At 40.9% G+C, this 12,879-nt stretch overlaps 1 protein-coding gene across 1 annotated transcript in view; it reads left to right on the top strand.

Moving 5' to 3' along the window:
- The window catches only part of HTT (huntingtin), a 119,149-nt gene that overhangs the window by 48,200 nt on the left and 58,070 nt on the right, over positions 1–12,879 (top strand). Inside the window, 8 exon segments of the mRNA XM_028743942.2 lie at positions 4,006–4,160; positions 5,526–5,728; positions 6,277–6,403; positions 8,351–8,478; positions 9,106–9,216; positions 11,236–11,313; positions 11,403–11,626; positions 12,755–12,833. Of these exon segments, the coding sequence (XP_028599775.2) occupies positions 4,006–4,160; positions 5,526–5,728; positions 6,277–6,403; positions 8,351–8,478; positions 9,106–9,216; positions 11,236–11,313; positions 11,403–11,626; positions 12,755–12,833 (1,105 nt within the window).

Consider the following 12,879-nt stretch of genomic DNA (forward strand, 5'->3'; position numbering starts at 1 on the left):
CTCCTGAATATGATTAGGGAGGACCGGTTGGTGCAAGGAATACAGGTCGGAGTGAAACAATTTAAACTGAAAGCCTTTGCAGATGATCTGGTTTTAACATTACAGGAGCCAGAATCTAGCACAAAAAGAGCTTTAGAATTGATTCATGAGTTTGGTCGGGTGGCGGGATTTAAGTTGAATAAGCAAAAAACTAAGGTTTTGGTTAAAAATTTGACATCTTCAGAAACAGATGGGTTTCAGAAGGAGACAGAATTAAGTGTGGTTAAAAAAGTGAAATACCTAGGGGTTCATTTGTCTGCTAAAAATTTGAATTTATTCAAAGACAATTATGAAAAATGTTGGTCGGAAATCAAAAAAGATTTGGAAATCTGGTCAAGACTGAAACTTTCCTTGTTGGGTAGAATCGCAGCTATAAAGATGAATGTATTGCCGAAAATGTTATTTTTGTTTCAAACCCTACAGATTGTGGACAGAGTGGAATGTTTTGGAAGGTGGCAGAAGGATATATCAAGGTTTGTTTGGCAGGGCAAAAAGCCCCGGATAAAGTTTAAAATATTAACTGACTCAAAAGAAAGAGGGGGGTTTGCCCTGCCAGACTTGAGATTGTACTATGAAGCTGCGGCCTTCAGTTGGATGAAAGATTGGTTACTTCTTGAGAACACTGATGTCCTAGATCTGGAAGGGTTTGACAATGCTTTTGGTTGGCATGCATATTTGTGGTACGACAAGGCAAAGGTTCATAAAATGTTCAAAAATCACATTGTCAGAAAATCAATATTTATGGTCTGGACAAAATACAAGGACTTATTAGAAGGTAAGACTCCGAGGTGGCTATCACCAGCAGAGGCCAAGGCCTGGAAAAAACCCAATATGGAGGTTGGCTGGCCAAAATATGGGGAAATCATAGAAAAAGTTGGAGAAACTTGGAGGCTGCAGAGCTTTGAAAAACTAAAAAATAAGGTGCAAAATTGGTTTCACTATGCTCAAATTCAAGAGGCTTTTAAGTTGGACAAAAAAATAGGTTTCCAGGTGGAAAAATCGAAATTAGAGACAGAATTGTTAGAACCAAAGACCAAAGTACTTTCGAGAATGTACAACTTGCTGCTTAAATGGAACATTCAGGATGAGACAGTCAAATCAGCAATGATAAAATGGGCTCAGGATATTGGGTACAACATCATGTTTGAAGACTGGGAAAGGTTATGGACCACCGGTATGAAATTCACAGCATGTAATGCCCTGAAAGAGAATATTATGAAAATGATATACAGGTGGTACATGACCCCAGTCAAGCTTGCTAAGATATATCATTTGTCTGATAATAAATGTTGGAAATGTAAGGAGGCTGAAGGGACATTCTTTCACCTCTGGTGGACTTGCCCAAAAGTGAAGGCCTTCTGGGAAATGATTTATAATGAGTTAAAAAAGGTGTTTAAGTACACCTTTCCTAAGAAACCAGAGGCCTTCCTCCTGGGCATTGTTGGCCAGAAGGTGTTAAAGAAGGACAGAAGTTTTTTTATGTACGCAACAACAGCAGCAAGAATTCTTATTGCAAAATACTGGAAGACACAAGATTTGCCCACACTGGAAGAGTGGCAGACGCAGTTGTTGGACTACATGGAATTGGCTGAAATGACCGGCAGAATCCGAGATCTGGGAGAAGAGACAATGGAGGAGGACTGGAAAAAGTTTAAGGACTATTTACAAAAATATTATAAGTTATATGAATGCTAAAAATTTGCATGATTTGAAAAATCTAGCTTCAGCAACAAGGTTCGGTGTTATGGGAAATTAAGTTATAATTATGAAGGGACTAGAGTTTAAAATGATATTACATTTATATTAAGATAAAAGTAAATTGTGAATAAGTATTTTAAACCTAAAATATAACTATTTGAAAGTACAAAGCAATACATGAAACAAGATAACAATTTGCTGATATTTTTATTATAAAGAATGCAGGGTGAGGGGGATGTGGGGAAGTCGGTTGGTGATGGAAAAAATGTTTTGAAAAGATGGAATTTCTTTTTTCTTTTCTTATTTTTCTTTTTTCTTTTAATGTTATGTACCTGACTTGATTTTTGTATTTGAGAAAAGCAATAAAAATATTTATAAAAAAAAAATAAAAAAAAAAATAAGTATAAAGGTGTGAGAAACAAAAACTTTTTCCAGTGAAGAGGAATATGTGGTATTCGAGTATAAGGTGGAATAATTTTCTTTTCAGAAGTTAACTTTTTATACCACTTACTTTTTGTGTGATACTTAGTTCCTTACTGCTCTCATCAAAGGCATGAAAACCTGCTAGAGAGAGCGGATCAGAAATGTTAATTTTAATTTTTTGTTGGGATCTTAAAAAAATTCTTAGTAGATAACTGATGTCTGTGCAAAGAATGGGGAGCCTGTGTCCCTCCCTCCAGACGTTGGTCTCGAACTCATATCTGCCCCAGTCACTATGGGAGTTGTAGTCCAACAATACCCAGAGGGGAACAAGTTCCCCATCCCTAGTCTGTATCTTTCTCTGTGCCTGTTGCCTTATGGGGATTATACTTGCTGATGGTGGATCCTTTCTCTGCCATGAATACCAATAGAAGTTTGCATCATCTTAAATTTCTGTGCCATGTTTTAAAGTGTCAAAGTCAAAATTTAGATATCCAAGAGTGAAGGTTGCTTTTAAGCTACCAGTATTTGATAGTAAATACTTTCGTTTTTCTTTGTCGTCAACAACAAAACTTCAGTGATAAGCTTTACTACTGTTTTCTAGGCTAATTTATAACAGTGTTCTAAAGAATTATCCAACAATTTAAGAGATGTTGCTTGCTTTTTGCCCCAAAACTCAGTACCCTTTTGTAAAAGGACTGGCAGAGGCCAGAGTGTACGAGGGTCCTTAAAAAATACCAGAGTAGGACTGCGTCCTTACTTTTCATTAGCGCCTTTTTTATTTCCTTTCCCCTTGGGCAAGGGGGGGGGGGCTCTTCCTTCACTGTTGCTAGGAGGATAAAGGCATGTATTGCTCTCACCTATGAGGCTCAGCATCTATCCACCCTGTTACAGATTACTACACACTTAGGAGGACAACTTCAGTTGTCCTGTTCACAAATTTTAGTCAGATGACCTTCACACTTCAGACATTTTCCTTGGTTTTATAGAATGTGCTCACATCGGTTTAAGACAGATGCTTTTTATTTTTCACATCTTCCCAAAGATCACCTTAGCTTCAGCACCTCACATCGTGAGGATGTATCCCGTGCCAATCAGAGACAAGAATGTTGATAATTTACCATGAATGGGCCTTCTAGATTGGCATACAGATATATCGACAGCCACATTCCTTCCCTCCCTCCCTCCTTTTGTGGTTGTCTCCCCTCTTTCAGGTCCACACTCTTATGTGGATGCGTCAAATTGTAGTCAGTCCCAGGTAGGCTGATGAAGGAGTGGGGGTTTGCTTCCTGCCTCTCTCTCTCAGACAGCAAACTAGAATAGCAATTCCAGATACAGTCTAGTCCTCTGTGTGCGCGCATGTGTTGGATCCCTCTGGAACAAGCTGCTGTGGGAACCTTGGAAGATAGTCAGTTTATTTAATGATTGATGCCAGCTTTTCAGAGTAGTTGATCTTGCCTGGAGGCCCCAGATGAAGGCCTAAGGAACTACACAGAGATAGGAGCATAACCTGGTTGGAACTTCATGCTATCTACCAGGCCCCATTGGACTTCTTGGACCTAGTTGGAGATGTGTATTTCCATCTTTAGCCTTTGTTCAGTTCCCCAAATGCTAAAGAATAAGGTTGCTAGAAGGTTCACTTCATAATTTTACACGAACTAACTTGTATTGCACCTGTAGTTCCATTGCTTCAGGCCATGGAAACTTTTGCTAAAATTCCAGGATGTGAGGGGCATCCTCAATATTTTATTTGCATTTTTGTGCTAACTTTTGTATATTATATTTTATTATGCATTATAGTGTATATTGCCTTTTGTGGAAACTGACTGTTCATAATTCAACTTCCAGTTTTACTCCACTGGGTTCTACTACCGAAGACTCTCAGAAGAGTAGCACTATTGGAATGGCTGGTTTGGTTCTGTCCCTGCTTTCATCCGCTTGGTTCCCACTAGATCTTTCTGCACATCAAGATGCTTTAATACTGGCTGGAAATCTGCTTGCAGGTAGGAAGAAAGTTCAGCAATGATGATTTAATCTTAATCAACAGCTTACTGCTGTCACTCAGGTTTTCTCTTCTCATTCTTTCCTTTCCCAAGCACTGGTAACATCTTCTTTGGGCTGTTGCAATGTTTCATGTATGAAAGTGCCTTGAAGACCGTTCAGAAACTAATGTTTGGCAGAATACAGTAGTGTGATTATAATCTGAGACCAGATATAGAAAACATTCAATTTTTGCAGTTAATATACTAGTTACACGGGTGGCGCTGTGGTCTAAACCACTGAGCCTAGGGCTTGCCGATCGGAAAGTTGGTGGTTCGAATCCCCGCAATGGGGTGATCTCCTGTTGCTCGGTCCCAGCTCCTGCCAACCTAGCAGTTTGAAAGCACGCAGTGCAGGTAGATAAATAGGTACCGCTCCAGCAGGAAGGTAAACGGCATTTCTGTGCGCTGCTCTGGTTTCGCAAGAAGCGGCTTAGTCCTGCTGGCCACATGACCTGGAAAAACTGTCTGCGGACAACCATCAGCTCCCTCAGCCAGTAAAGCGAGATGAGCGCCGCAACCCCAGAGTCGTTTGCAACTGGACTTAACTGTCAGGGGTCCTTTTTTATACTAGTTACAGGTCCATTTCCAAGCACAATTAAAAGTGTTTTTTAAACACATATATTTTAATTTTCCTTCTTCAACAAATAAAGCATTCAGATGACATCCTGCGTTTTACAACATATGCTTCAGTGAAGGTCTTTGAGGAGTAAGGTGCCCTGGGTGACACTGCCCTAATTTCATTGATCATTGGTAGGGAAAAATAGCTATATTGAAATGTGAAGATGGCACTATTCATACCTTGTTCCTAGCTCCCACCCCACCTCTTGTGGCCACCAGCCTGTGTGTGCTGTTGCTTAAAACACCAAGTGGGGTACATAATCGGATCTAACTCATCTGTGATTTATAGCTGCCTTATACTGAGTCAGACAATTGGTCCATTTTACTCAGTATTGTCTACACTGACTGGCAGCAGCTCTCCAGGGGTTTCTGTCAGGATCTCTCCATTCTGTACCTGGAGATCTGGTGACTGAATGTAGAACTTTCTGCATGCAAGGCATGTGTTCCACCACTGAGCTACAGTCCTTCCCCTAAAAAGAGGAAGGCTTACTCATTTATCAACCATGTGTTTCACACACACACACACACACACACACACACACACACACACACAGCGCCCATGTGTGATGATAGGTAGATAGATAGATAGATAGATAGATAGATAGATAGATAGAGTGAACTCTGGTAAGGGAAATTTACCTAATACATATTCAAGACTTCTTTAATATATAATTAACTTAAGGAATTTGCTGCTTGTTGCGATTTCAGCTAGTGCTTCAAAATCTTTGAAAAACCCCTGGACTACTGAAGAGGACGCTAACACTGGTGGTGCTAAACAGGAGGAGCCTTGGCCAGCTCTAGCAGACAGAACTCTTGTCGTTTTGGTAGAGCAAATTTTTTCCCATTTACTGAAGGTCGTTAATATTTGTGCTCATGTAATGGATGATGTTCTTCCTGGTTCAACAATAAAGGTATGGCTTTGTTTTTTTAGTGATATTGGTAAATACTTAAGCAGCAGTAGTAGTATATGCTTTCCCCATTTCGTTAGGAATAACTGAAATGTCACAAAGTAGTGCAATTAAATAAACTCCAGTGTTGTCACTTGGCCATCCAGAGCCAAATTTGGTGGGCTGGGAGTGGGGAGAGAGTAAGGAAAAATCCCATCAGAGAAGCAGATGTCGCTGTTTATGGCATTGTAGTTGCTCTCAGTTAAAGGTATTGCACTACTATTGTCTCAGTTAAACACTACTATTGTTTATGGTTTTTTCATAATTAAAATAAATAGTTCAGTTAGATGCAGAAAGAGTTTCATCTGTTCTTATAACAAATTTTGTTAGAATAAAGTTTTTTAAACACTTATCTGAAATGTAATGATTTGCAGTTTATGCCATTTATATGCTAAAATGGTTAATGCTAAGAAGATTACAGATTGGCATGTTCCTTCTTTTTCTGCAGCATTTTGTTAATGTGCATGGCGCTCTTTGGGAACATAGTTGATTTTTTTTCTACTTTTTTAAAGGCAACTTTACCATCTCTAACAAATCCTCCTTCTCTGAGTCCAATTCGGCGCAAGGGAAAAGAGAAAGATGTTGTTGAACAGACATCTGTACCAATGAGCCCTAAAAAGAGTAGTGAAAACAGCCCAGGTAGGTAGGATGAGTCTGTCAAGCTACGCATAGAATAGCCAATTAAAATTTTTGTATTTTCCAATTCAGTTTCTCTCCCCCCCCCCCCCCGTCCTATTTCTGCTTATATAGTACAATATTTGGAAACTCTGTATCTTTCTGTTGAGTTTTCTGACAAAGCTGTTTCTTTCTAATCTTGTAATTGTTTTATAGTCAGAAAAATGGGTACACATGAAGCTGGCTCGTTTATTAGGTTTTTCATAGCAGGTCTGAGATGGTTAAATATAAAGACCAGGTTTGCAAGTCACATTAAACTATCGTTTCTTTTTTAAAAAAAACTTATGATGTAAGTGATCAGCCTTGTGGAGTCCCCACCCCCTGCGGAAATTTGGTGAGTGTAGAAGGGTCTGCAGAGTGCACAAGAGAGGAAGGAAAAGCCCCTTACACAAACAGCCCCCTGCTCACACCATGTTGGACCTCTCCCTGCTTGATGTCTGCATTTGCACAGAATATGCTTACTGTGAGAGGGGAGTTATTTTTTTTGTTTTTATTTTATTACGTGTTTTGTTTTCTCATTTTTATTTTTCTGTTGTGAACTGCCATGGTTTTCTTTGGATGAAGGGCAGTATGCAGATTTAATTAATAATACTTTAAAAACAGGAGCATAGGGAAAAGGCAAAATAAAATTGATCACAGATTCATAATAATACTACATGCCCATAGCAGTTTCAGATTTCGGTGGGATAAGGAAGGGTTAACTGGGTTGGGTAATGATCATTTCAGTTCTCCAACTGCTGGGCCAGATACAGCCAAAATGGCCCCATCTGTACTTGAAAGAACCCTGTGGTTTGCAGAAGTGCAACTTGGGGGGGGGGGTTAAAGAATGGAATCCCCCCCCCCCAAAACAGTCCTGTGAAGAGCATGCAAGTCCCACTTAGAATCATAGAATTGTAAAGTTGGAAGGAACCCCAAATGTCATCTAGTCCAACCCCCTGCAATGCCGGAATCTCCACTAAGGCATCCATGGCTGATGGCCATCCAACCTCTGCTTAGAAGCCTCCAGAGTCCACCACCTTCTGAGGGAGTCTGTTCCACAAACAGCTCTTACTGTCAGAAGGTTCAGTCAGAATCTCCTTTATTGTAAATTGAAGTCATTTGTTGCAGTCCTGCTCTCCAGACCAGGAGGAAATCAGCTTGCTCCATCTTCCATAAGAATAATAATAATAATATTAATAATTTATTATTTTTACCCCGCCCATCTGGCTGGGTTTGCCCAGCCACTCTGGGCGGCTTCTATAGAAACCAAAAAACACTAAAATATCATACATTAAAAACTTCCCTGAACAGGGCTGCCTTAAGATGTCTTCTGAATGTCAGGTAGTTGTTTATCGTTTTGACATCTGATGGGAGGGCGTTCCACAGGGCGGGCGCCACTACCGAAAAGGCCCTCTGCCTGGTTCACTGTAGCTTTGCTTCTCGCAATGAGGGAACCACCAGAAGGCCCTCGGTGCTGGACCTCAGCATCCGGGCAGAACGATGGGGGTGGAGACGCTCCTTCAGGTATACTGGGCCGAGGCCGTTTAGGGCTTTAAAGGTCAACACCAGCACTTTGAATTGTGCTCGGAAACGTACTGGGAGCCAATGTAGGTCTTTCAAGACTGGTGTTATGTGGTCTCAGCGGCCGCTCCCAGTCACCAGTCTAGCTGCCGCATTCTGGATTAGCTGTAGTTTCCGAGTCACCTTCAAAGGTAGCCCCACGTAGAGCGCATTGCAGTAGTCCAAGCGGGAGATAACCAGAGCATGCACCACTCTGGCGAGACAGTCTGCGGGCAGGGACAGCCCTTTAGATATTTGAAGTGCATATATATTTAATCCACAAAGTGATTACACAGAGAATCGCCGTCATCTCTGGAGGTCGGTTCTAAGAGTTTCTCACTAATAGAAATATATATATTTTTCATTAACAAGCTCCCAGGCAAACGGATGCTTCGGGTCCTGTTCCGACAAGCAAATCGTCAACACTGGGTAACTTCTATCACCTCCCTTCATATCTCAAGCTGTATGATGTTTTGAAAGCTACCCATGCTAACTATAAGGTACTATCTCCTCCTGCACTTAAATCTATCTTCCAAACATAGTATGTCTGCATGCTCTGATGTTACTGAGTTAATTCATATTGTAAATTGTATTTTCTTAGGGTTCCAAGTCATAGCTTAGCAGCAAGCATTAGAGAAGCATATTTTTTGCTTCATTTCTTGAGCCCACTTGCTGCATAAAAACAAGATACAGAATACCTAAATGAAGCATATTAAATTTAACCCACAAAATTAAATGAAGCACAGCCTTATTTCCCAACCTTTTCCTGCTTAGCTTTCAGGACCATGGTTTTCCAGATTCTGAAGCTCCTCCATCCGTGTGGATGTCACCTTTCTTACTTTTCTAGCTTTGTTTCTATTTCTTTAACATAGACAAATACAACGAAATTAAGCAAATAAAGTTTTCCCACTCCTCCTTCTTTCTGCTTGGAAATGCTTCAGTTCCTTAATTTTTTTGTAGTAGGTTCTGTTTTTGATAGCAATCCTATGCCTGCCTATTAGTAGTCTGTTGATAAGTAGTTTGATGGGGTGTATTATCAGATAACTGGTTGCAGAGTTTTACAAGCTTGCTAAACGGTTATTATGCTCTTAATTTATTATTATTATTATTTTGTATCGGTGGATAAGGTTACACTGGATCTCCAGAACAGCAACGAAAAGTTTGGTGGATTTCTGCGGTCTGCTTTGGATGTCCTCTCTCAGATTTTAGAGCTTGCCACCCTTCAAGATGTTGGAAAAGTGGGTTAATAATTACTTGTAATGCTTTTTAATGACTGTGTCACTACATCAACTACAGAAACAAGTCTTAATCATTTTACAAGTTATCCTCAGACTGGATGTGATGGTGTATTTTGTTAAATACAGTGGTGCCCCGCAAGACGAATGCCCCGCAAGACGAAAAACCCGCTAGACGAAAGGGTTTTCCGTTTCTGAGTTGCTTCGCAAGACAATTTTCCCTTTGGGCTTGCTTCGCAAGACAAAAACGTCTTGCGAGTCTTGCAATTTTTTTTCGCTCCCCCCCCCTTTTTCTAAGCCGCTAAGCCGCTGATAGCCTTTTAGCCGCTAAGCCGCTAAGCCTTTAATAGCTGCTAAGCCAATAAACCGCTAATAGCACTAATCCGCTAAGCCACTAATAGGGTTGCTTCGCAAGACGAAAAAACTGCTAGACGAAGTGAATCACGGAACGGATTATTTTCGTCTTGAGAGGCACCACTGTAATTCCTGCCCCTATTGGTTGGTACCAGAAGTTGACTTTAAAGATTTGGACTCCTATCCTGAGAACCCCTTCAACCTCTTCCGTCCATGCCAAGATTTTCTTTACATTTCTTTCTACTTTCAAATCCCCAAAAGTGGCTTAACAAGCAGCCTATCAGACTCTTATAAGAATGAAATGAGTCAGAAGTCTCCGTGTACATGCAAAGCTTGTCAGGCAGTTCAATGGGCCATGATTTTTGACAGAATCTAGGAGTGTGTTTGTGTGCAAACGTACACCACAATGATGTCAGTTGAACTTAAGTATATGTAAACAAAGCTACGATTTGCTCGTTGTTGGATCTGCCTATTCTATTTGGGGATCAATGTGTCCCCTGTTTCCAGACACAGGCCTTTTGTGTTGCATGATAAGCCATCCTTGAAACTCTGGAGAGGTTCCTTAGCAGTCTCCAGAGCAGTTGGAGGAGGTGCTATTAGAGCAGCGGTGCAAATGAAAAATAGCACTGCTTTCCATTTCTGAATCATAGGAACAAAAGAAGCTGCTTTTATACCAGGAGTAGAGAATCTCTGGCCCGGGGCCCAAATTTAACTCGCCATGGCTCACAATTTGGCCCGTGTGTGGCATCTGTTGTGGGGCAAGTAGAGACACAGATGGATTGGCTGCACAACTGCATTCCTCATGGGGAACTCGGATCACACGGCCAGTCCCTGCAGAAAGCAGAGTTGAAGTCCATGCCCATCAGCTGACGAATGTTGCCTTTAACTCCTCCTGAATGGGTTGTGAGACTGAGTTTCCCCATTGGGAACCTGATCATGCAGTCAGTCCCTGCAGAAAGCACCTTTGCCTGCCCTACACCCAGCACTTTGTGCTTAGGAAGTGCAGGGCAAGGGATTTTGGCAGCTGGGTGGCTAATGGGCAGGTAAGCTAGCCTGCAGGGGTGGGGACAGATGACAATCTGGCCCGTTGGCCCAAAAGGTTCCCAGCTTTATATTGAGTCACACCATTGATCCATCTACCTCAGTATTGTCTGCAGTGACTAGTAGCTCACCAGGATTTCAGACAGGGGTTTCTCCTATCCCCTACCAGGGGATGGACAAGGGCCCCTTCTATATGCAAAGCAGATATTCTAGCACTGTCCTTACAGATACCCTTAGATTTTAGGTATGCTTCACTCAGTATATGCCATCACAATGAAATGTGTAAAATACACAATTTTGAAGGACTATTTACAAGTGTTTTCACTGATCTACTTGCTGAGGTAACATTACAGAATTACAATTACTTTATAAACGCCCATGTAAAGAAATACTCCGGGAGCTATGTCACTATTATCATTGATAACAATATTTATTCTTTGTTTTCTGTTCCCCTCCTGTTCCTTAATTTAATAGTTCAATATAATAAAATTGATGTGACAATAACAAGCTCCTCACATCATGTGATGTGTGTGTGTGTGTGTGTGTGTGTGTGTGTGTGTGTGTAGCAGTATCTTTATAAATAAAGTCTGGCTAAACTGCAACTTTTTGAAATTTCTCTGCTTATAGTATGTTGAAGAAATTTTGGGTTATCTGAAATCCTGTTTCAGCAGAGAACCAATGATGGCAACTGTATGTGTGCAACAGGTAAAAAGAAAAAAAATTGTTTTCTTTCAACATTCTTAACCTTGTCTGAATTTGCCTAATTTCAGACTTCTTTTCCCATTTCCCCCTAGTTGCTAAAGACATTGTTTGGCACCAACTTGGCATCACAATACGATTGCTTGTCTTCAAATCCTAGCAGATCCCTAGGCAAAGCCCAGCGCCTAGGCTCTTCAAACTTGAGGCCGGGTCTTTATCATTATTGCTTCATGGCTCCTTACACACATTTTACACAGGCACTTGCTGACGCAAGCTTAAGGAATATGATGCAGGCTGAACAAGAACATGATACTTCTGGGTAAGAGTAACTTTTATCCTTTTATTTCAATAGTATTCCTTTATTTACATTACAATGGTACCTCTGGATACGAATGGGATCCGTTCCGGAGCCCCGTTCGCATCCCGAAGTAAACGTAATACGCGACTGTGCAGGTTGCGTTTCGCTGCTTCCGCGCATGCGTGTGACGTCATTTTGAACGTCTGTGCATGCACAAGTGGTGAAACCCAAAAGTAATGTACTCCATTACTTCCCGGAGCGCAGCGGAGCGCAACCCAAAAATATTCATCCCGAAGCTACTTCAACCCGAGGTATGACTGTATATCTATACACACACACACACACACACACACACACTCCTTGTAATGCATAGATGAAGAGAAGCAGGGTATAATACACATTTTACTGCAGTCCTATGCATGCGTACTAAAAAATAAGTGCCCCTGTGTTCAGTGGAGCTCACTCCCAGATAACTGTGAATAGGATGACTGTTACAGTACAATCTTGTAGTTATCTACTCAGAAGTAAGACTTACTGCCATGTAAGGGACGTCAGTGGCACTGTGGCCTAAACCACCAGGCCTCTTGGGCTTGCCTATCTTAAGTTCAGAAGTCTTGCAGCCCAGGAAGATAAAGCCATTCACATTAGCCAGCATGTGGGCCTGCAAGGAAGCTCACACATGCGCTGCGCTGCCAAGTTTCTGAGGACGCAGCCTCTACTCTTCTTTCCATGGGTTCATAAAGTTCTAATTAGACCACACCAGCTGGAGCCCTCTGAAAACAGAAATTCCTTTTTTTTATGATACCCATAAATAAAGCTGATATTTTAAAGCCAGGAGCAGGAAGAAGGATTCAGAAGCCAAGCCCAAGCAGCTCACCTGTTAAATTATTTGTGCATTTACTGCACTTGTGGTGCTCCTCTTGTGTTGCAGTATAAACCACTCCAGCCTAACCACAGGCCTTCTTGAAATTAGATCAGTTTAATAATAATAATAATAATAATAATAATAATAATAATAATAATAATAATAATAATATACTGACCTTCCTCCAAAAGAGCACAGGGTGGCTTCCACTACTCTCTGCAACAATATAGATATTCTAAAACAAATGTGCACTAATAATAAGTATTAATTTTTGTTTTCTATAGGTGGTTTGATATATTGCAAAAAGTTTCTACCCAACTAAAAGCTGGCATGTCAAGTGCAGTGAAGAATCGTGCTGACAAGGTACGAGCAGAAATACATTTCTAAAACTGTTGCTTGTTGCATTTTA

This window comes from Podarcis muralis, chromosome 9, assembly GCF_964188315.1.
Source record: "Podarcis muralis chromosome 9, rPodMur119.hap1.1, whole genome shotgun sequence".
In the NCBI taxonomy this organism is placed as follows: Eukaryota; Metazoa; Chordata; class Lepidosauria; order Squamata; family Lacertidae; genus Podarcis; species Podarcis muralis.